The sequence below is a fragment of the Dendropsophus ebraccatus genome, chromosome 5 (assembly GCF_027789765.1).
Source record: "Dendropsophus ebraccatus isolate aDenEbr1 chromosome 5, aDenEbr1.pat, whole genome shotgun sequence".
NCBI classification, from domain to species: Eukaryota; Metazoa; Chordata; class Amphibia; order Anura; family Hylidae; genus Dendropsophus; species Dendropsophus ebraccatus.
In genome coordinates, this window is record NC_091458.1 from 88454288 (window position 1) to 88480419 (window position 26132).

The 26132-nt window shown below is 38.6% G+C and overlaps 1 protein-coding gene across 1 annotated transcript in view; it reads right to left on the reverse strand.

Moving 5' to 3' along the window:
• Nucleotides 1-26132, reverse strand: part of ABCC4 (ATP binding cassette subfamily C member 4 (PEL blood group)) — a 226765-nt gene that overhangs the window by 18965 nt on the left and 181668 nt on the right. Inside the window, exon 29 of the mRNA XM_069970675.1 lies at nt 22827-22932. Within this exon, the coding sequence (XP_069826776.1) occupies nt 22827-22932 (106 nt within the window). The remainder of the gene's footprint in view (nt 1-22826; nt 22933-26132) is intronic.

Here is a 26132-nt window from a genome sequence, read left to right on the forward strand (position 1 = left end):
TCCTTGAGGGGTGTAGTTTTCTAAATGGTGTCCCTTTAGGGGTGTTTTTTAGGTTTTGGCACCCCAGAGCCTCTGCCAACCTGAAGTGGTACAGTCAAAAATGACCAAAAATAACGGAGCCATTGAAATTCACTAGGCGCTCCCTTATATCTGAGGCTTGTGGTTGCGTCAAATAGCGCAATAGGGCCACATATGGGGTATTTCTATAAACTGCAGAAACGGGGCAATCAATATTGGGGTGCATTTCTCTGGTAATAGGTTTATAATTATGAAAAATATTGGATTACAATAAAATCTCTGCACAGAAAATTAAAATTTTCAAATTTCTTACACACTTAGCTTTTATTTCTGTGACTCCCCTAAAGGGTTAAAAAACTTTCTGGATGTGCTTTTGCAGAGTTTAGGGGGTGCAGTTTCTGAAATGGGGTGCTTCGTGAGGCTTTCTAACACACAGTCCCCTCAAATACACTTTAAACCTGAACAGTTCCCTAAAAATATCTGATTTTGAAATTTTACTGAAAATTTGGAAATTTGCTGCTAATGTTTTAAGCTTCCTATTGTCTAAAAAAAATGAAATATAGTTTAATAAATGCTGCCAACAAAAAGTAGACATGTTGCTAATGCTATTTAATATATCATTTATGTGGTATAACCATTTTCTGTATAAGCAGAAAAGTTTTAAAGTTGGAAAAATGCATTTTTTCACAATTTTTCACGCTATTTTGGTTTTTTTCATAAAGATTCGTTATAAGTATCGACTCCAATTTACCAGAAATGTGAAGTACAATATGTCACGAGAAAACAATCTCAGAATCAGCCGGATAGGTAAAAGCATCCCGAAGTTATTAATGAATAAAGTGACACTGGTCAAATTCATAAAATTTGCTCCGGTCCTTAAGGCCATTTCAGGCCCGGTCCTTAAGGGGTTAATGCGTCTGGGCTGCTATGGTTAGAACGATCAGGCCCTTGCACTGAGGCAGGGGTCTGATCGTTTGAATGAGCTGTCAGTGTTCTGACAGCTCATTCACTCTGGTAATACATTACAGCACAGATCATGTGCTGTAATGTATTATAGATATACACACACACAAAAATACATAAACAAATAAATAAAATAAATACATTAAAAAAATTATATAAAATATAAATAAATAATAAATAAGCATGTTCCCCATCCCCCCTTTATAAATGATCCCCTATAAATGAGACACATATATTTGGTATTGCTGCGTTATTAATGACCCAGTCTATTAATCTGTTACATTAATTATCCCGCCTGATTAACACTGCAAAAAAAAAAAACTAAATCAAAATGACATTTTTTTGGTTAATCCCACCCCCTAAAAAATATAGATAGAAGCTATCAAAACTTCACATGTACCCAAAAGGTGTACCACTAAAAACGTCAGATTATATTGCCAAAAAAAAAAAAAAAAAGCCTTTACATAACTCCATTGGCAAAATAAATATTACTGCTCTTACAATATGCAAGACACAAACAGTTTTTATAGTATAAATGCCATAAACTTTAACAAAATCTATATAAAATGGATATCACTGTAACCGTACCGCCCTGATGAATAATGATAACATGTCATATGTAACGTACAGTAAACAGCTGCTAGTGTTTTTTATTCATACCACCGATGGAAAAGTCAACGTGTCTTACACAAATATTTTGGCACCGCAAGGCCACAAAAACATGGTATAATGGAAAAAAAAAAAAAAAAAACTGAAATAAAAAAGGCCCCAAAATTCACCAGGTCTCTGTCATGTTTGCAGCCTGTGGTTGGGTCAGGTGACACACTGCAGCCCCATGTGGGGAATTTCTAAAAACATTGGAATAAGGGGAATCAATAGTGAGTGGTATTTCTCAGTTAGTGTAGGGACCCATGTGAACCAAGAGACCGGCACGTGGTACATGGGGCAATATGGTTTGATCAAATTATATACCAACATCCTGGCGTTTATTTTGAAATGTAGCCGAGTGGCATTAGTGTCAGCCATAGGTGTGATGTGCAGCAGCTCCTTTCTCTCCATGTCGTATTTTATTTTTCTCCCTTTTCTGAGCAGTTGGCACTTCCCTTCGTAAGACCCACATGACCCAAATTAGCAGGATACACCTGTGCTCAGGTCAGTACCTCCTATCTTTCCCATTTTATCTGCAGTAGTAATGGTTAGTACAAGAGCATATTCACACTTGTGTTGTTTGGCGGCAGCTTTCTCCGCCGGTGGTGCCAAATGGGTTTTGGGGGGGCACTTTGGGTTTGGTCCTGTGACATTGGAATTGCCATGCCATTCCATGGCCTCCCTTCCCTGTTTGTGCACGCTTTGCAAGGTTAGCGGTCGCTGACCAACACAGTGTGGAGTTAGTGTAGGTACCCATGTGAACCAGGAGACCGGCACGTGGTACATGGGGCAATATGGTTTGATCAAATTATATACCAACATCCTGGCGTTGGTTTTTAAATGTAGCCGAGTGGCATTAGTATCAGTCATAGGTGTGATGTACAGCACTTCCTCTCTCTCCATGTCCTATTTCTCAGTTAGTGTTTGCTGTATTAGAGGAAAAAAATGGATTAAAATAGAATATTTGAAAAAAATAAATAAATTTTAAAATTTTCCCTCTAACTTGCTAAAATTTTTGCAAAACACCTAAAGGGTTAATAAGCTTAGGAAATATTACCTTGAGGGGTGCAGTTTTTACAGTGGAGGGATTTATGGGGATAACACATACAGGCCCCACAAATCCACTTCAAAACTGAACTGGTCCCTAATAAAATCAGAATTTGAAATTTTCATGAAAATTTTAAAAATTGCTGCAAAATTTCAAAGTCCTCTAACATCTTAAAAAGTAAAAGGAAGTTCACCAAATGACGTCACCATAATGTAGACATGTTGTAGATGTTGCAGTAAGAGTAAGTTTATGTGGCATGACTATCTTTCTTAGGAAAAGAGAATTTTAAATATAAAGAAATTTAAATTTTTACGCAAATGTTGTGTTTTTACAAAAAACTACTGAGTGTATCAACGAAAGTATACCAGCAACATAAAGAGGAATCTAGTAGAGGGGGGAGAGTGTGAGTTCAACTGCTGGAGTGCACTTCTAACGAGGTTAACCTAAAATTGTTCCTATACCCCAAGGAAAATTAGAATACAAAAAGAAGAAAGAAGGTGTAGGTCCTCTAGTTAGAAATGTAAATTGGTGGTATGAATATATAGTGGGATTATCAAGTGTCAAGTCGATAAACTTTGGTTTTATTTGTAACAGAAAACAATGTCAACCAGATATTACAGTATATATCTAAAACATAGACAACTTAGAGATCTCTAGTTTAAAACATCAAAAAATAGGATAAAAAATAAAATATAAAAATAGTTAGGAAATTGTGGATATCGAGGTATTGTAAAATATGGACCAATGAGTTCATATATTAGTCTTTTGTAAAATGAAATGATATATTCATAAAATAGTCTCTTGTAAAAGATTAATCACATTCATTCATCTGTATGATTGCTGATATCCTGTATTGGAAAGCAGCGGTCATACTGTATATTGTTGTAAGACAGTGATATATAGTGGTTATCCAATTTGGCAATAATTGTAGCTAGATCATGTATTCATAGGCATTTGTAAACATGATTATAGTGCTTGTATGTTTAGGATATTTAGTAGCAGACGATTTGTAGCAAATAAATAAATGCAATGTCGGCAATCCCTTGTTCCGTGCTTGTAATGTGCTGCAGTTTGCCGGTATTAGTAGCAATGCATTCAATGCTCAGGCGGCATGTAAAGTATATGTTAATAACTTGGCAGCATATATTTGGTGTCACAGACACCTCTCACCAGTCCTGGGTTGCGGTCCGGTCCTCACACTCGTCCTGGGTTGCGATACAAACGCAGGAGGTAACGGGTTGGGTGGAGTGACGTCCCAGCGGTGTTGTTCTTTCTAGGCGGTAAGCGCTGGTAGCGCTGAATCGCGCTCAATTAGTAGTATCCCTGGTCCGCGCTTGCGCAGATGGGGATGTTGCCCGCGGGACCTCGTGGGTTCTGGCACCAAAATTTGGATACTTGCTGTTACTTGGATTGAAAAAGTTCTTTTTAGATGAATGAATGGGAGTGTAAATTTACTGCTTGTTTACGCAGAGATGGGTGGATGATAAATGGAAAAATATATAAAGATCAAAAAAAAAAAAGTAAAAAAAAGTTGGTATGAAATGAGTAATAAAAATGCAGATAATATTGTTGGTAGGTAAACAACAAAAAATAGCATTAAAAAATGGTGAGCTGGATGCGTTTCGGAGCCTTCTTGGCTCCTTTCTCAACAGCAAAAATAAGTTCAGTCCTGGGTTGTGGATATTGCAGGTTTTTATAGGAGTGTCCAGATAATTGGTTTAATTGCCACCATACCTGCATTGATGATTCAAAGATCTGGACTGGATTAGTGGGTTTGTTTTGTGTTAAACATACATACAAATGGGAAGTAGCAGTGGATAACGATGTGGTCTAATCGGAATAGAGTAAGATGGGTACAGTTATAATGAAAAGTACCACATCTAGTTATCTAGATCTCGATTCACATCTAGATATTATAGGAGTAAAACTGAAAAAAAAATAGTAACAGAAAATAAAAAGAAGCAAACTAACATTGACAATCTAATCTGTGATAGAACATACAAATATGGGCATGTGTCACATGTCTAAACAGATGTATGGCATAGATGATGGATAGTTAAAAATGATGTTTCAAGTAAATCGTAAAATGAAAGTGTAGTTAAAATGATGTTTCAAGTTAATCATAAAATGAAAATATAAAGAACATGGGAATAATGGGAAGAATGGGAAGAAGGAGCAAGAAAAAGGAGACTTAATGTGGGGGAAGTGGGTATCGTTTATGTATTTTCTAGTACAGTCATTAATGGTCTGGAATAGGTGTTTTCCTTAGTGTAATTCTCTTGGTGGCGGTGGCTTGTCACTGATGTGTCGAAAGGAAGAGGGGAACCCGGGAGCCAACCGCAGAGTCCGTCACCGCGCTGATAGACAGCCAGGCAGGTGACGGGCCGTGGGGGAGGACCACAGGACCCGAGAAAGAAAAGGAAGAAAGGAATTTTCTAAGAGGTAAATTGATTAGATAAAACCAAAGATCTCCAACTCTTCATTCAAACCCTTTGGAGCTATAGTATCAAAATCATATATAAATCTGGACATGGCCGCAATATAATCTCCCCCTCTCCAACTACGTTTGACTGACTGGATGGCTGTAAAGGTAGTTCCTGTAATGTCACAATTGTGTACCTGTTTGAAATGTAATGTAAGAGGGTGTTTTTCATTTCCTTTTTTAATGTTATAGAGATGCTCGCGGAGGCGGGTCTTCAGTTCTCTCTTTGTGCGACCTATATATTGTTTGGAGCAGGGGCATTGTAGCATATAGATCACCCCCTTAGTGTGACATGTAAGGAGTTCTCTAATTGTCCATGTGTAGTTGTTTGTAGTAGACGTCACTGTAGTTGTCTTTTTTGAAAAATTTGTTCTTGTGCAACATACACAAGTATCGCATCTGATAAAACCTTGTGAAGACAGCCACGAAGTGTTTGTAAGTTTGTTATGTGTATTCCTGATTGTAGGTGCTACTTTTAGTCCTAAGTTTGGTGCCTTTGTGAACACAATAGGTGTTTTTTTGGGGAGTATTGTGGCCAGTACCTTGTCTTGGCATAATATTGGCCAATTTTTTTGTAGGATCTTTTCGATTTTCTTGTATTCAGGGTTAAAGGGTAGAATGATTTTGGAACTGTTGTCTGATTCAGAGGTTTCCCCAGCACTCGATTTTATTTCGAAGAACTTTGATCTATCTGCATTTTTAATTTTAGTCAATGCACTCTGTATGGTGTTTTCAGGGTAGTTCTTATGTTTAAATTGTTCTGACAGGTTAGATGCTTCTATGTGAAATATGTCATCATCTGTACAATTGCGCTTCAGGCGCCTGAATTGACTAGTGGGGATATTTAATAACCACCGTGGAAGGTGGCAGCTAGAAAACAAAATGTAACTATTTCTCGCTGTTGGCTTAGTGTATGTTTGACATACTAGTTTATGAGTCTGTGCAGATATGGATAGATCTAGGAATTCAATGTTTTTGGTACTAATGTGGGGTGTAAATTTTAAATTAAATTGGTTATTGTTGAGTTGTGAAATGAATGTTTCTAGTTCTGTGCTGGGGCCTTTCCAGAAGAGGATGATATCGTCGATATATCTTTTCCAACAGATAAGATCTGATTCTAGGTGTTGTGTGATGGTTTGAGATTCCCAGTATGCCATGAACAGGTTGGCGTAGCTTGGCGCAAATCTGGTGCCCATGGCCGTACCGGTAATTTGATTATAGTGGTCTCCTTCAAAGTAAAAGTAATTGTGTGTGAGTATGAAGTGTAGAGCTTGTAAAGTGAAATCTACTTGTTTGGGTGGCATGTCTGTCTGGGTGAGAAAGTGTTTGATGGCCTGTATGCCTAAGTCGTGTTGTATGACTGTATAGAGCGATTGGACATCTAATGTTGCCATGGATAGGTTTGATTGCCATGGGAAGGTTTCAACTAGCTTGACTACTTGTGTGGTGTCCTTAATATAGGACGGAGTAGATTGAACTATAGGCTGAAGGATTTTGTCAATGTAATTGGACAAATTGGAAGTCAATGAACCAATTCCGGATATGATGGGGCGGCCAGGGGGGTTAAGGGGGTTCTTGTGAACTTTTGGTATGCAGTAAAATACAGGTAGGCGTTTCTGTGTACCGGTGATAAAGTCATGTTCCTTGAAGTTTAGAATGTCATTAACTAAAGCTTGGTCACAAAGATTCTTAAGTTCTGTTTCGTAGTGGTTGGTCGGGTCTGTGGGGACTTTCTGGTAAAAGGAGTTATCTTGTAGCTGGTTGAGACATTCTTGTCTGTACTTGTCAGTATCAAGAATTACTATCGCCCCCCATTTGTCGGCTGGTCGTATGGTAATGTCTAGATTTGATTGTAATTGTTGTATGGCTTGTCTTTCTTTGTATGTTAAGTTATGTTTATTGGTTTTGGTCTGTAGTTCGCGTAGGTCTTTTTCTACTGCTTTTTTGAATGCCGTCACATCTTGTCCCGCCTCATGTCTGGGGTAGAATTTGGATTTGAGAGAGCAATTGGTGTGGATATAGTTGTCCTTTCGACACATCAGTGACAAGCCACCGCCACCAAGAGAATTACACTAAGGAAAACACCTATTCCAGACCATTAATGACTGTACTAGAAAATACATAAACGATACCCACTTCCCCCACATTAACTCTCCTTTTTCTTGCTCCTTCTTCCCATTCTACATGTTCTTTATATTTTCATTTTACGATTAACTTGAAACATCATTTTAACTACACTTTCATTTTACGATTTACTTGAAACATCATTTTTAACTATCCATCATCTATGCCATACATCTGTTTAGACATGTGACACATGCCCATATTTGTATGTTCTATCACAGATTAGATTGTCAATGTTAGTTTGCTTCTTGTTTTTATTTTCTATTACTATTTTTTTTTTCAGTTTTACTCCTATATTATCTAGATGTGAATCGAGATCTAGATAACTAGATGTGGTACTTTTCATTATAACTGTACCCATCTTACTCTATTCCGATTAGACCACATCGTTATCCACTGCTACTTCCCATTTGTATGTATGTTTAACACAAAACAAACCCACTAATCCAGTCCAGATCTTTGAATCATCAATGCAGGTATGGTGGCAATTAAACCAATTATCTGGACACTCCTATAAAAACCTGCAATATCCACAACCCAGGACTGAACTTATTTTTGCTGTTGAGAAAGGAGCCAAGAAGGCTCCGAAACGCATCCAGCTCACCATTTTTTAATGCTATTTTTTGTTGTTTACCTACCAACAATATTATCTGCATTTTTATTACTCATTTCATACCAACTTTTTTTACTTTTTTTTTTTTTTTATCTTTATATATTTTTCCATTTATCATCCACCCATCTCTGCGTAAACCAGCAGTAAATTTACACTCCCATTCATTCATCTAAAAAGAACTTTTTCAATCCAAGTAACAGCAAGTATCCAAATTTTGGTGCCAGAACCCACGAGGTCCCGCGGGCAACATCCCCATCTGCGCAAGCGCGGACCAGGGATACTACTAATTGAGAGCGATTCAGCGCTACCAGCGCTTACCGCCTAGAAAGAACAACACCGCTGGGACGTCACTCCACTCAACCCGTTACCTCCTGCGTTTGTATCGCAACCCAGACGAGTGTGAGGACCGGACCGCAACCCAGGACTGGTGAGAGGTGTCTGTGACACCAAATATATGCTGCCAAGTTATTAACATATACTTTACATGCCGCCTGAGCATTGAATGCATTGCTACTAATACCGGCAAACTGCAGCACATTACAAGCACGGAACAAGGGATTGCCGACATTGCATTTATTTATTTGCTACAAATCGTCTGCTACTAAATATCCTAAACATACAAGCACTATAATCATGTTTACAAATGCCTATGAATACATGATCTAGCTACAATTATTGCCAAATTGGATAACCACTATATATCACTGTCTTACAACAATATACAGTATGACCGCTGCTTTCCAATACAGGATATCAGCAATCATACAGATGAATGAATGTGATTAATCTTTTACAAGAGACTATTTTATGAATATATCATTTCATTTTACAAAAGACTAATATATGAACTCATTGGTCCATATTTTACAATACCTCGATATCCACAATTTCCTAACTATTTTTATATTTTATTTTTTATCCTATTTTTTGATGTTTTAAACTAGAGATCTCTAAGTTGTCTATGTTTTAGATATATACTGTAATATCTGGTTGACATTGTTTTCTGTTACAAATAAAACCAAAGTTTATCGACTTGACACTTGATAATCCCACTATATATTCATACCACCAATTTACATTTCTAACTAGAGGACCTACACCTTCTTTCTTCTTTTTCTATTATAAAGAGGAATATGTCACGGAAAAAAAACAAACAATCTCAGAATAACCACAATGGTTAAAAGCACCGCAGAGTTATCACTACATAGAGACAGGTCAGATTTGAAAAATAGGCCCTGGGCATTAAGGCCAAAACAGGCTGCAGAGGCAAGGGGTTAAAGTGATACTGTCACAGTGCTCTCTCCACCCCCTAGTGGGCATTCCCTGATTTCAGCAGGGTCGTGTTGCTAAAAAATATATAACGCCAATTATATCTCTATTCCTGCCCCCTGTATTTTTCTAAAATCATTGCCTTTATCCACTGGGGAGAGGCTGGGCATTTCAAGCATTGGGCTCCACAGAGAAGGACCGGGGATAGACTTGGGGGCACAAAAGCTGAAATGCTCTGTCTCCTTGACACTCCCCCTGGCAGATAAAGACACTGATTTTAGCAAAAGAAACACACAGAGGACAAAAATAAGGTTATTTGTCCATACATTTTATTATCAGCAACATGATCCTGCTAAAATCAGGGGGTTGCCCGTCTGGGCAGGGGATGACAACATCACTATTAATGCATTTTAGGGATCCTCCCCAACTCAATTCACCATCAAAATTAAAAGCTATTGAAATAGACATGTTTTTTTTAATGATCTAGGCCATTAGACAATGGCAGAGTAGTGCCTCTATGCTGTCGGCTCGTCCTAAATAGTACAATAAGTAACATTATTAAGCATCCAACTATGTCTGCAAACTTGTATTGGTGCCAAATTTTAAGTAAAAACTATGTTTCATTAACAGCATTGTGGAAGCTTCACAATCAAAACAATATCTTGTCAATACCATTCAGTTGGCAAGGCTAATAACAAGCTTTTCTATTAATGCCAAAAAAACAAACTAGGAAACCCTAAACATTTTAATTGTATACTAATAGAAGTTAACTAAAAAAACATGGTGAATAAAAGAAAAGGCTTATTGCCTTGGTTCTAGTTGTTTACAGCTGCTGTAGGGCAGGGAGGAAGTAACATTCCTAAACTGTGATTCATGTCTCACTTTGATTTACATTTTTACACACAAATAAAATCTAAAGATAAAAAAAAAAATACGGTGTCCTATGGCTTTAGGTGTTACAGCCCATTTATGTTATGTTGAAGTTGATACACAGTGCACACATGTAAATGCAAGCTGCAATGAAAGCAATCTTTCAGACAGTCAAAAGCTATTTCAATTTAAAGTATGCAGAATAGTTAGCGAGGACGTCTGCTGGTATAGACAAGTATGACTAGACTATAGAATAGTTTGACAGTTCAGAGTACTACATGCTAATTATTAACCAGCAAGTCCACCAGATGTGGCAATACCCAAAGTAGGCAAAGAAGACTTAAAGTGATACTGTCACCTCCTTACTCTTGCTTCATTTCATTAGAGGACAGTGTTGCCTAGCAGTGCTTTACAGGAGTTGGACTCCATCTCTCAGCTGGGGAGAAAGCCCAGCTGCCATTGAACCCCACCTAGGTGACACTGTCCACTGATAAAATGAAGTGATTTTAGAGCAGAAAGGAGACACAGACGTGTTATACAGGTCTATATCAAATGTGCAGCATCTAAGCTTGTGGATGGTGTGGAGAACCGCACACAGTGAGGGGGTGACAACATCACTTTAAGGCAATGTTCACACAACGTACATTTTAAGACAAGAACAGAAGTTATAAAATAAATAATTTATAAAATAAATAAAAGCAATAACTATTCTTTTCATAGTGAAATGGGTTGCATTGAAGTCAATCTAAATAACGGCTGTTTACACACATTGTATTTAATATATGACTGTCATAATAACGAGCATGTTGATTTCTGGCCGTTGTGCATTGATTTCAATGGAATATTTAGTGCAAACATGGCTGTTTGGTGCTCAATAAAACAGCCATTGTGTGAACATGGCCTTAGGCTGCATTCTCAATAACTGACAACCAAACGATCCGGCCGCACGCTCCATTGTCTGCAATGGGGAGATCTGATGTGGGCGTATCAGAACTCAGCGGCCCTAAAGTTCATCCAGCCAGTACTGCAGTACTAGCCGGGATGATCTTTTCCGAGATACTTTTTCTTAGGTCACAGAACATCCGGTCTCTTACAGCGTCTGAATATAGCCTTATGGTGTGTAAACATAGCCTCAGGCTGGCTTAACACACACACTAACTCTCACTGATGCCTTGATGCTATAGTTTATTCACTCACATAGTCTACACTGAATTCAGATCTCCTGGCATCATAATAAATCATGATGGCAAGAATTTCATAAAAAGGTAAGGAGTTCAGTGGGATGGTCCAGTTTTCCTCCTGGCCAGTGACTCCCTACAGTAGTGGGAAGGAGTCGCGGGCCAGGAGAAATATTAGCTTTTGCCCGAAATGCCAGATGGCCAGTCTGGTCCTGAATAGGTCTGATGCTATGTGAAGTCTGAAACTGTACAGATAGTGTGTGTGTGTGTGTGGGGGGGGGGAGGTATCAGATACTTAATTTTGCAAGATTTCCCACCTACCAAGAAAAGAGAGGTCAGAATCTATAAAAATAAAAAATCAAGAAAATCACTTTGTATGATGTTTAAATAATGAATTAGCATTTTTTTGCATGAAATAAGTATTTGATCCTCTGCCAACACGTAAGAATTCTGGCTCTCACAGATATTTTAGTTTTTTCTTAAAGAAGCTCCTCCCACTCTGCACTCAATGGGGGAGATTTATCAAAGGGTGTAAAATTTAGACTGGTGCAAACTGGCCACAGCAACCAATCACAGCTCCTGTTTCCTTTCACCAGAGCTGGAAGCTGAGCTGTGATTGGTTGCTGTGGCCAGTTTGCACCAGTCTAAATTTTACACCCTTTGATAAATCTCCCCCAATATGTGTATTAACTGCACCTGTTTGAACTTGTTACCTGTATAAAAATAAACACTCAACCAATCATACTTCAATTTTTCCATCATGTCCAAGACAAAAGAGCTGTCTAAGGACACTAGGGAGGAAATTGTATACCTGCACAAGACTGGGATGGGCTACGAGATAATAGGCAAGGAGCTTGGCGAGAAGGCAACTGTTGGTGCAATTATTAGAAAATGGAAGAAACACAAGATGACTATCAATCTTCCTCATTACGGGGCTCCATGCAAGATGTCGCCTCGTGGGGTAAGGATGATTCTGAAAAAGTTCAGGAATCAGTCCAGAACTATACGGGAAGACCTGGTCAATGACCTGAGGAGAGCTGGGAGCACAGTCTCAGCTATTACTGTTAGTAATACACTATGCCAATATGGATTAAAGCGACTCTGTACCCACAATCTGACCCCCCAAACCACTTGTACCTTCAGATAGCTGCTTTTAATCCAAGATCTGTCCTGGGGTCCGTTCGTCAGGGGATGCCGTTATTGTCATAAAAACAACTTTTAATCCTGCAGCGCTGTGTCTAACGGCCGGGGCTTACATTTGTATATGCATTAGGCTGGCACACCCTCTCTATCCTTCCTCCCCACCCTCCTCATCATTAGGAATGCCCCGGGCAGATTGCTTCCTATTCCCCACCTGTGTGCATAATGAACATGGGCTGGCACACCTCTGCAAAGCTCAAACAGCAGTAAATGTTCCTGGATCATTCCCAATGATGAGCAGGGTGGGGAGGAAGGACAGAGGTGGTGCCAGCCTAATGCATATACAAATGTAAGCCCCAGCCGTTAGACACAGCGCTGCAGGATAAAAAGTTGTTTTTATGACAATAACAGCATCCCCTGCCGAACGGACCCCAGGACAGATCTTGGATTAAAAGCAGCTATCCGAAGGTACAAGTGGTTTGGGGGGGACAGATTGTGGGTACAGAGTCGCTTTAATGGATTTAAAAAAAATTAAAACCTTTAAATAAATAAATAGAAATGTTTAAAATTGCTCTATTCCCATCCTTATAATGCTTTTATTGTTTGGTCTATAAGGCTGTGTGAGGTGTAATTTTTTTGCGTCATGATCTGTTCTGTCTTTCGGTACCTTGTTTACCTATATTCGACTTTTTGATCACTTATTAAATTTTTTCTGGATTTGATGTAAACAAAAATGCGCAATCTTGCACTTTGGCAGGTTTTTGCGCTTACGCCATTTACCATATGAGATCAGGAATGGGATAATTTAACCCCTTAACGACAAAGGGCGTATATTTACGCCCTGATGTCGATAAGGGCGTTCAGAACGTGGCCGCGCGGCGACCCCGCTCTGAACCACCGCGATCCCGGGTGCCACGTTTCTAGTATAAGTTTTAAAAAAAAGTGATGTTTTCAATCAAAAGCCCCCTCCCCTAATAAAAGTCTGAATCACCCGCCTTTTCCCATGTAATAAATAAAAGTTAACAAATAAACAAACATGTTTGCGTAATCGCCCATACTATTATTTTATCACATTCCTGTTCTCGCACGGTAAACGACGTAAGCGCACAATAATTGCACATTTTTGGTCGCATTAAATCCAGAAAAATTGTAATAAAAAGCGATCAAAAAGTCGCATATGCGCAGTCAAGGTACGATAGAAAGAACACATCATGGCGCAAAAAATTAAACCTCACACAGCCCCATAGACCAAAGGATAAAAGCGCTATAAGCATGGGAATGGAGCGAATTTAAGGAACATATATTAGTTAACAGTGGTTTGAATTTTTTACAGGCTATCAGATCCAATGAAAGTTATACATGTTACATATCGTTTTAATCGTAACGACTTGAGGAACATATATAACAAGTCAGTTTTACCCCAGGGTGAATGGCGTAAAAACAAATACCCTCCAAATAAACAAAATGCAGGTTTTTTTTTTTCAATTTCATCATACGTTTATTTTTTTCTGGTTTTCCAGTGTACTTTATGAAAAAATTCAGCCTGTCATTGCAAATACAATAAGTGGCGCAAAAAAAAAAGGGCTCATGTGGGTTTCTAGGTGGAAAAATGCAAGTGTTATGGCCTTTTAAGCACAAGGAGCAAAAAACAAAAACGCAAAAATCGAAATTGGCTCTGTCCTTAAGGGGTAATAGTTCGGGCAATTATGCACACGGCGATACCAAACATGTACATTTTTATATTTATAAAATGGGAAAAGGAGGGTGATCTAAACTTTTATTAGGGGAGGTTTTTTTGTTTTTTTTTTTACATTAATTAGAAGTCTCCCTGGGGGACCATCAGATCGGTGCTGTATAATTCTGGACTGCAGCAAACCAGATACACTGATTGCTGAGCCGGGATCAGCGTCATTCCGCGGCCAGTTTAGTAAAAGGGATCTCCCCTCCGCGATCGCATCACGGGGGGGAAGTTACCCCCCACTAAACACCAGGGAAAGGGGGACAATCACTATTTAAATGCAACTCTCAGCTTTGACAGCTGTATTTTAATAGTTAATTACCCGGGAGCAGTGATTGGCCGTGTCGGCTAATAGACCCAGTCCCCAACTGCACATAGCAACCAGGGACGGCACGCTGCAGAGAGGGCTCGCGTCGGGAGCCCTCTCTGTTTAACCTTAATGGCCGCAGGACGAGTATATGCTTCCTGTATCGTTAAGAGGTTAAACCAGATAAACACCCCAGCTATAGCAGTATAAATGTGTTTCTTACCACCATTATAAACCTTTTATCTTAGTTTTATTCTATGTAGACTTACTGGCCCTGCAGGGCATTAAGTTATAATTGGTAGTTTGATTGAAATTAAAATGACAAAATAGTTTCATTTTATTATCTTGCATCTATGCTGGGATTTCCTGAATTTACAGGCCTGAAGCCTAAGGCTGCACTACTGAAAAATTCTCATGACATATACCCTCAGGTGCATTCTTATCATTGCGATTTTCTTGAATTTAAACCAACTACATCAAAATCTACACCATCCTAACTTGAATAGTGGCAAACATGGGTATATGCTGATGTTAATGTTAGGTTTTAAAACCTAATCTAAGTATTATAATGCATTAAAAAATTCTGGTAAGGTAAAGGGGAATGAAAAAGGAAGTACAAGACAATAGCTTGAATAGGATAAATCAAAGTAATAGATTTTTTTTTATTTTTACATAGGTTTTTACTTAGTTGTTTTTTGTTTTTTTAGCATACCTAACAATCAAGGGGGAAAAGAAATTGCAATGTAAAGGTATATGCATACATTTCTAATGGCTAACCTGTAGGTTTCTAGATAAGCTTTCCATATAAAAAAAAATGAGTGTATACTTTATGTCCATATTTTCTAGGAATAGGACTTTTATAATTATTTATAATCCTTGTTATTTGAACCAATTTTCCAGATCCAACAACACTGACTAAATAGAAGGCAGCAGCAGTTAGGTAGGCCTCATGACAATTTCTGGTGGTGCATATTGTTGGCCAAAAACAAAGCCAACTAACAGATGGTGCAATCTTAGACTAAAGATGCCCCCCTGTTGGTCCACTCTGCTGATATTCATTAGCAGGGGTGGATCGGTGCACTAGGAGCAGATGCCCCACCCCAGTGCACCAAAACAACATACTTGGATATGGATTCAAGTCTTAATATTGTGGAAAGGGTGCTGAGGATGAAGGTAAGAAATTTACCTTCATCCTCAGTGCCTCAGCACCCTGTGCACTATAGGGAGATATCAGCAGGTTAGATAAATCTAAGCTGCTGATAGAATACATTTGAAGGAAAACTTTCTTCAAGACAAAGAAACTGTTTATAAACCTAAATGTGTCTGATGCTAAAATAATGTGATGTTACATCCCTCCCTACTAGAATAAAATGATCAAGGTACAGATTAATTAGTTGGCTAGTGAGAGCACCTATGCCTAAAATAATTAGTCTACTTAGCAGATGTTGCTAATCTTTTTGGAGCTGGCAGGAAAAAAAAAACCTGTCTGTGGTGAATTGACAGTAACAAATATTTTTTTGTTGTTGTTTTGGGTCACCTTCAGCAGAAGGCTGGCTCAGCTTACAGGTACACAGTCCAGGTTTTCTAAGGCTATCTCCTGCACATGCTAAGCCCACCTTCACTCACTGTAATTTGTCCTGCTCTGTCCATTGATATAAACAGATTTCCCCTGGCAACAACCTGTAGACAGCAGATTTCAAAAGAGTGGAAGTTTAAGGTTCTTTTTTTGGGGGTAAGGAGTTAAATATTTTAGGTATCACATAGGTTATCAAATGGAGGGGAGTTGTTTAACCCCTTAATGACCAAGGGCAAAAGTGTACGCCCTGGCATCGCTAAAGGCGTCCAGAGGGGGGCCGCGCGGCAACCCCGCTCTGAACCGCCGCAATCGCGGGTGCCATCTGCAACCCGGAACCGCGGCTATTAGCGGGCATGGTCCGATCGTCGTGCCTGCTAATAAGCCATTTAAATGCAGCTGTCAAAGTTGACAGCTGCATTTAAAAGGCTTGCTTTGGCCATCACTGGTGGTCTAGTAAGGGGTTCGGCCCCCCGCAATGCGATCGCGGAGGAGCGATCTCCGCATCTGTACCGGCCGAATGTCTGTGCCATAATGGCGCTGATCCCAGCTCGGCAATCTATTGCTCTCCGCTGCTCCGCTAATCACATTCCTGATCTCGCACAGTAAACGGCGCAAGCGCAAAAAAATCCCAGGGTGCAAAATTGGGCATTTTTGGTCGCATCAAATCCAGAAAAATGGCGTAAAAAAATACCCTCCAAATCAAAGAAATGCGTTTTTTTTTACAATTTCACCACACTGAGTTTTTTCCTGTCTTTCAGTGTACTTAATGAAAAAAATTCAGCCTGTCATTGCAAAGTACAATTAGTGGCGCAAAAAATAAGGGCTCATGTGGGTTTCTAGGTGAAAAAATGCAAGTGCTATAGCCTTTTAAGCACAAGGAAGAAAAAACGAAAATGCAAAAATTTAAATTGGCCTGGTCCTCAAAGGGTTAATAAAAAATCCCCTTCCCTAATAAAAATCTGAATCACCCCCCCCCCCCTTCCCCATTTTATCAATCAAAACAAACAAGCAAACATATTTGGTATCGCCGCGTGCGTAATCACCTGAACTATTAATTTATTTAACTGCTAATCTTGCACGATAAACAATGTAAGTGCAAAAAAAATGCAAAGTGCAAAACTGCTCATTTTTGGTCACATTAAATTCTGAAAAATTGTAATAAAAAGTTATCAAAAAGTTGCATATATGAAAACAAGGTTCTGATAGTAGAGATCATGGTGCAAAAAATGACACCTCACACAGCCTCATAGACCAAAGGATAAAAGCGCTATAAGCATGGTAACAGAGCGATTTTAAGGAACATTTTTTTAAAAAAAGGTTAACTTTTTAAAAGCCATCAAATAAAATAAAAGTTTTACAAGTTACATATCTTTGCAATTGTACTAACTGGGGGAACATGTATAACAAGTCAGTTTTACCCTAGGGTGAATGGCGTTAACACAAAACCTCCCCGTATTAAAAAAAATTGTGTTTTTTTTTTTTCAATTTCATCCCACATTTAAAGCACACTTTATGCAAAAATTAAGCCTGACATTGCAAAGTACAGTTAGTGGTGCAAAAAATAAGGGCTCATGTGGGTCTCTAGGTAAAAAAACGCAAGAGCTATGGCCTTTAACCCTTAGACGACCAAGGGCGAAGAGTTACGCCATGGAAGTCTGTCCCCAGACGACCTAGGGCGTAACTGTACGCCCTGGGTGTTTCTCCCGCTATGAAGCGTACTCCGGAGCGGAGCGCACTTCATAGCAGGTGGGGGCCGGGACCTCACCGGCAATGACACACTGCAGCGATCGCGCTGCCGCGTGTCATTAACTCCTTAAACGCCGCGATCGCGGCGCGACCGCGGCGTTTAAGTGTAAGTGACAGGGGGAGTCCCCTGTCACTTACCGATCGGGACCCCCGCAGTGTGACTGCGGGGGTCCCGATCGGTAAAACGGACTGCCGGAGGTCTCTTACCTGCCTCCGTGCGGTCCGACCGGCGATCTGCTGCACTAAGCCTGCACAGGCAGGCTCAATGAGCAGATCGCCGATAACACTGATCAATGCTATGCCTATGGCATAGCAATCATCAGTGTACAAATCCAAGTACTGAATGTAAAAGTCCCCCAAAGGGACTTCAAATGTGTAAAAAAAAAAAAGTTAAAAACACTTAACACACAACCCCAAAACCCCTCCCCCAATAAAAGTTGAAATCACCCCCCTTTCCCATTATATAAATAAAACATATAAAAATAAATAAACAAATAAACATATAATATACCGTAATATACCTATTAAAATATAATAAGCGTCATTGCGAACGGTAAACGGCGTACACGAAAAGAGGGAAAAAAGTGTGCGGATTACCGATTTTATGTTACATTATCTATAAAAAAAATTTAATAAAACGTGATCAAAACGTCTGATCTTCACAAATATGGTATTAATAAAAACTAGAGATCATGGCGGAAAAAATGACACCCCATACAGCCCCATAGGTGAAAAAATAAAACCGTTATAAGCGTCACAATAGTCCCATTTTCTTTATAATTAATTGCCAAAAAAAAGGATTTCATTTAAAAAATATATATATAACATTAGAGAATCTGTGTAAACCTGCATATGGTTGTGTTCGGGCTGACCTATAGAATAATGGTATCATGTCGCTTTTACCATACAGTGCATTACGTAGACACAGGAACCCCCCAAACGTTACCATATTGCATTCTTTTTTGCAATTTCACCAATTTATATCTTCATAAATAATATATTTGGAATTCCATCATACATGTTATGGTAAAATGAATGACGCCATTACAAAGTACAACTATTCCTGTAACAAATAAGCCATTACATGGCCTTGTAGATGAAAAAATGAAAGTGCTAGAGCTCTTAGAAGGGGAGGAGGGAAAAACGGAAACACTAAGATCAAAATTTGCGCGGTCCACTGGGTCATTTTGGGCCTGGTCCTCAAAGGGTTAAGGCACAACAAGTAAAAAACGAAAGCGCAAAAATTGAAATTGGACTGGTCCTTAAAGGGTCAAAATAAAATTTAAGTAACAGACATTTGGATAATTAGTTTTTATATTGTGCACAATTAAAAAATATAACCAGGATTAGAGAAACATAACTGCTCTGTTAAAAGGAAAAAAAAAAACACACACGACAAAGCGGCAGTTTTTTCCGAACCTGGAGACCCTCTTTAACCTCTTAAGGATTGAGCCAATTTTTGCTTTTACATTTTTGTTTTTCCTCCTCATGTTTAAAAAGGCCATAAAGCTTGCATTTTTTCACCCTCACACCCACATAAGCCCCTATTTTTTGCGATCCCAATTGTACGTTGCAATGAAAGAATTTTTCCATAAAATATGAAGCGAAACTGAAAAAATTGTATATAATTATATTATATATAATAAATATATATATTTATGGTAAAACTGATGTTATCTATGTTCCTCAAGTCAGTATGATGACGATATGCAACTTATATAACGGCTTTTAAAAAAATAAAGCCTTTAAAAAAAAAAACAAAACGAAATTTTCTTGAAATTACTGTATTACTATCCTTAGAGCGCTTTTATTTTTTGGTCTATGGTGCCATGTAATGTGTGATTTTTTTTGCTGCATGATCTGTACTTTCTATTGGTAGCTTGCTTGCTTATATGCAACTTTTTGATTTTTTTTATTACAATTTCTCTGGATTTGATGTGACTAAAAATCTGCTATTTTGTGCTTTAGCATTTTTTGCGCTTACACCGTTAACCGTGTTTAATCAGGAATGTAATAATTGTGATCCATCCACTAGTAAATTACAAATCTGTGTAACTTTCTTACACCAGCTAAAATCCACATCCTCATAGAAATGCCATCAAGAAGGCTCTCTCTAACCAATATCAGTGCTTATTACCCCAAAGGCATTAATCTTTCCCTGAATTAATGTTCCAGAAGTCCTTTAAGAATAAATATATTCATAAATTTGAAACTGTGCTATAAAGTCACTATCATTAAAAGTGACAACAAGGAAACAAAATGATAACATGAATTTAAAACTAGTGAATTAAAATTAATCGAATCCTTTTGGAGAACCAGCAAGAAAACAAGAGTCATAATAATGACATTAATTATTTCACAGATGTTTTCTTATACTCCTTTTGTTCGTCTTCAATCAACAATAAACAGAAGAACATCCCACTTGTATTTGTAGAGAGAGAAATAATCCAGAGAACAACAATGGGATTATAATGAGTTTAACAATAGTAATTAAGCGATGTTATGATGACAATGCTAATGCTGAACAGCTTTATTGGCAAATTGCTTACAGTATTCAACAAAGGCGAAGATGGCTTGCCTAAGATCAAAGCCACAATTATGAGTTTTATCTTAGCTTCATGACTGTACCATAACATTGTGCTGCATCTCAATTCACTTGTCATTATAAGTCAGGAAACAAAACAAAACAAAATAAATGCACTGATCCCTACTTGCTTTGATGTTTAAAAAAATGCTGCAAATCATAAACTCTGTAAATGCAACCTGCTCTTTAAGAAAACAAAACAAAAACCAAAAAGAAACACAGCATTTTCATGACACACTCTGACTTTTAGAGTATTCCTATCTTGTCTTTTTGGCTTCCACAATTCTCATAATTTCCTACTGACATTAATTGGAACTGCACAACCACTCCACTGTTTATGAAACTCTGGGGAGTTCCTTAAAACAGGGGTGTCAAACTCGAGTGGGCCCAATCTAACCATTTGGACAAGTCACGGGCCAAATTTGATATTTATTGAAGTGTGCGCATGCAGCGTTCCTGACACTGTCAGAGTGCTGTGCATCTCCAGGTGCTGAACACTATGATAAAATTGATATAGGATATATCTATCTATCAAGATTATATTAATCATAGATCCTCTAAGACAGAGGTGTCAAACTCAAATACACAGTGGACTAAAATAAAGAAAAATTGGAGGAAGTAGCGGGCCAACCATAATATTTAATGAAGATTGCATGCAGTGTTTCTGGTACTGTCAGAGTAGCGTGCAGCTTTCCTGGCACTACCTAGCCTAAAGTAATTGTCCCCACATTGTAGTTACCCATTATATCCCTCAAACTGTAGGTAATCCTGTAATTGTGCTCCATGTAGTAGCCCCCCCCCCCCCATAGTGCCCCACATACTAGCCAGGCCTACTATTAGAGCCCCACATAGTAGCCAGCCCTTCCAATAGTGTCTTATATAGTAGCCCTCCTCCAAATAGTCTCTTATGAAGTAGCCAGCCCTCCCAATAGTGTCTTATATTGAAGTCAGTCCCTAAAATAGTCTCGTATATAGTAGTCACCCCACCCAATAGTCTTATATAGAAGCCAGTCCCTAAAATAGTCTCTTATACAATACCACCCCTCCCCTATAGTTTTTTATAATAGCCAGCTCTCTCCAATAGTCTTAGAAAGTAGCCCGCTCTCCCAATAGTCTCTTATGTAGAAGCCAGCCCTTCCCAATAGTGTCTCATATGTAGTAGCCAGCCCCCCCCCCAATAGTGTCTCATATGTAGTAGCCAGCCCTCCCCAATAGTGTCTCATATGTAGTAGCCAGCCCTCCCCAATAGTGTCTCATATAGTAGCCAGCACTCCCCAAGTGTCTTATATAGTAGCCAGCCCTCCAAATAGTCTCTTATATAGAAGTCAGCCCTTCCCAATAGCATCTTATATAGTAGCCAGCCCTCCAAATAGTTTCTTATATAGTAGTCAGTCCGAGTGGCTGTCCGGACCCCCCATATTATAATCTGCTGCAACGTCAGATGGGCCAGATTTAATACAGTAATGGAAAAGCTCAGCGGGTCAAAAATAATGGCACTGCGGGCCAGAGTTTGACATGACTGCTCTAAGAAGAGCTTACACCACATAGAGAAATATATCTGTATCAAATGCACAGTGGCCAAAAAGAGAAAGGATCCTAGCTATAAACTACACCAATAATAAAGAGCTGAACCACTCAAATACCATCTACCCCTCCATAAAGGCATGCAGAAAGACTGACACATCATGAATAAGAAATCCTGCATAATGACATGCTAGTACATGTCCTCACAGTTAACAGCAGGCCGCAGCAACCTCACAGTCGCCCGTAGTGCTGTCAACAACATTTACTCCTTAAATGCCACAATTGCAACCCCTGCAGTATAACTCTTATACTTAAGTGCAGTTAGCTTGGCAGACTTTAGGAGAAGATTGCAGATAAAACTGATCAATACTATGCAATAGCATAGCATTGACCAGTGTTTGCAATCTATTTATTGCATGTAATAGTCCCCTAGATGGCAAATAAAAAGTGTAAAAAAAAAAGGTTTTTTTTTTTAAACAAATATGACATAGTCCCTTCCCCCAATAAAAGTTGAAATCGCCCACTTTCCTAATTTACAAATAAAACATATAAAAATGAATAAATGAATAAACATTAAAATATCGTAGTGTGTGCAACGGTCTGAACTAATAAGATATTCGATTGGTACATTTACTTTGAACTGCATAAACGAAAAGAGGGAAAAAAGCACCAGGATTGCAGATTTTTAATTTTTAAAAAATTATTAAAAAATATTAACAAAATATTATACTAATAAAAATGAGAGATTGTGGCACACAAAATTACAACCCAACCCGCCTTGTAGATGGAAAAATGAAAGTGCTATGGCTCTTAGAAAGCAAAAAGAAAAAAAATTAATTCAAAAAATAAATAAATAAATAAATATTGAATTGGTTGTTGAAGCTAAAAGAAGCTGCAGCTGTAAGGGGTTAAAGGAACACTGCAGAGGCCACACAAGAATTCAGAATATGAGAGTCTTCAAAAGGAAAAGAAAAATGAAAATGTTAAAATGAATTTACCATAATTTTATCGCTGTCAATAATGGTGTTCAGTCTGTGTGCAATAGTCAGCACTGTACAATCAGCAAACTTTTCTCGAATTGTCTTTTGAATCAGTTCATCTGTTCTGTAAATAGAGGGAAATATATTAAAATACATCACATTTATATATACATATAAAATTAGATCATGACTTCTGTGGTAAACTCTAGTTAGTTATTTGTAATGACATCAAAGAACAATGAAGCATATTTATCAATATATTTCTTCAAATGATTATTTTAGTACATGGGGGACAGGCAGGAAGATGGGCACACCATTTAAAGAGTGCACTAGATTTTATAAATCTCCCCGAATAATATTGGTACATAGAAGCTGCTCCTTATTCCAATTTGAAGATGAAGCAAGATAACCTAACGTCATATTAGATAGGCAGAATTTTTTTTGACATGTCAGGATGGACTGATCAACCGATGAACGAACATCTGCTTGTTTGTTAGAAGATTGTTATACCTATTGCACATGTCATATTAGCCTATTCAGCCAATAATCTCCTTGTGTAATGGGGCTCTTACAGTCCAAACTTTAGTTACTGCTGGAATTTATACTTTCAACCCCTCATTCATCATACAGCCAACTTGGCAGAAATAAAGAAAACTGTTAAAGGGGTTATGTCATTAAGAAAACTAGGTCTACACTAATGTACTCAGTTCTAGGTAGTTTAACCTATTATATGCGGCTGTCAAATCATGTGTATACTCACCTAATGAGCCCAGTGACGAGGTCTGGCTTCCAGTCTGTATCAATGGCAGTAGTGGGGGCCTTCTGAAGGCCCCTGGGCCTGCCATGGTCATGCCTCTACACAGCCATGCAGGAGGCTGACATATACAATACACTGCCCTACAGTAGTAGTACAGTGTATTGTAGCAGTGATCATAAGATCACTAGTTAACATACACTAATGTACACTAACATGCACTAGTGTAAAAGTAAAAAGAAATGCAATAAAAAGATAAAAGAAAAATCCCCATGCTACCCCCCCCAAATAATAAAATGTAATTTATTCCCCATACAAAATAAATTGTTATATAAAGCAAAGTATACACCGCTTCTGTAATGACCCAAGCTATAAAACGATATCATTATTTTTACTGCAAACTGAATAGCGTAAGTTTAATTTTAAAAAAAGTGGAAAATAAATGACATTTTTTCCATTAACTTTTCAAAGAAGGGTTAATAAAAATTAATCAATATGTGTCATGAACCCCTGGATGGTGGCAATAAAAAGTAAAAGCTGTCCCGCAAAAAACAAGACCTCATATGGCTACGTGGGCAAAAATAAAACAACGGTATGACTCTTGGAGGGCAGCAATGAAAAAGTAAGAAAATTGATTGGTCATTAGGGCCCAAAACAGGTCCAGCACTAATTTAACATTAATGTATCCATTTAAAGGGGGGGGGGAATTGATTCCAAGCCAATGGTAAACCATGACGCAGATGCAGCTGTATGACACCTTGCAGTATCAGTTTTCTATTGGCTTACATTCTAAAAAAAAATTTGAAATGGCTTTTTGAAATTGAAATCGGTTTTCAGTGCATTTAATTGTAACATTATAAAATGGATACAATGAAACAGATGCAAAAAGTGAATGTGTCCTGCCCCTTGTTAAGAGCTAATAAGGTAGGCCATGCATGCTGTGTTTAACCCTTTGAGGACCAGGCCCAAAATGACCCAGTGGACCGTGCAAATTTTGATCTTAGTGTTTTCGTTTTTCCCTCCTCCCCTTCTAAGAGCTCTAGCACTTTCAGTTTTCTATCTACAAGGCCATGTAATGGCTTGTTTTTTACAGGAATAGTATTTTACCATAACATGTATGATGGAATCCCAAATATATTATTTATGAAGCTATAAATAGGTGAAATCGTAAAAAAGAATGCAATATGGTAACGTTTGGGGGGTTCCTGTGTCTACGTAATGCACTATATGGTAAAAGCGACATGATACCATTATTCTATAGTTCAGTCCGAACACAACCATATGCAGGTTTACGCAGATTCTCTAATGTTATATATTTTTTTTAAATGAAATCCTTTTTTTTGGCAATTAATTATAAATAAAATGGGCCTATTGTGAAGCTTATAACAGTTTGATTTTTTCACCTATGGGGCTGTATGGAGTGTAATTTTTTTTGCCATGATCTCTAGTTTTTATTAATACCTTATTTGTGAAGATCGGACGATTTGATCACTTTTTATTATTTTTTTTTTATATATAATGTAACATTAAATCGGTAATCGCCGCACTTTTTCCCCTATTTTCGTGTACGCCGTTCTCCATTCACAATGACGCTTGTTATATTTTAATAGATTGGACAATTACGCACGCTACGGTATATTATATGTTTATTTGTTTATTTATTGATATATGTTTTATTTATATAATGGGAAAGGGGGGTGATTTCAACTTTTATTGGGGGAGGGGTTTTGGGCTAGTGTAATAGTGTTTTTAACTTTTTTTTTTTTTTTACACATTTGAAGTCCCTTTGGGGGACTTTTACATACACTAGTGTGATTACACACACTGATCATTGCTATGCCTTAGGCATAGCATTGATCAGTGTTATCGGCGATCTGCTCATTGAGCCTGCCTGTGCAGGCTCAGTGTAGCAGATCGCCGATTGGACCGCACGGAGGAAGGTGAGAGACCTCCGGTGGTCCGTTTTACCGATCGGGACCCCCGCAGTGTAACACTGCGGGGGTCCCGATCGGTAAGTGACAGAGGACTCCCCCTGTCACTTACACTTAAACGTCGCAGACGCGCCGCTATCGCTGCAGCGTGTCATTACCCGTGAGGTCCCGGCTGCTGATTGCAGCCGGCCCCCACCTGCTATGAAGCACGCTCCGCTCCGAAGCACGCTTCATAGCGGGAGAACCACCCAGGACGTACAGCTACGCCCTAGGTCGTCTGGGGACAGACTTCCATGGCGTAACTATACGCCCTGGGTCGTCTAAGGGTTAAAGGGGTTATCCAGTGCTACAAAAACATGGCCACTTTCTTTCATAGACAACACGACTCTTGTCTTCAGTTCAGGTGCAATTTGCAAATAAGCTCCATTTACTTCAATGGAACTGAGCAGCAAAACCCCAGCCCAAGCTGGAGACAAGAGTGGGGCTGTCTCTGGAAGAAAGTGGCCATGTTTTTGTAGCGCTGGATAACCCCTTTAACTCAAATGTCCAGGAAATATTGACTGTTGGTCTCTGCCTAACAAGCAAGCAAGGAGGATTGTGGGAAAGTGTCTGCACTATGACATGGCAGGGTCACAGTTT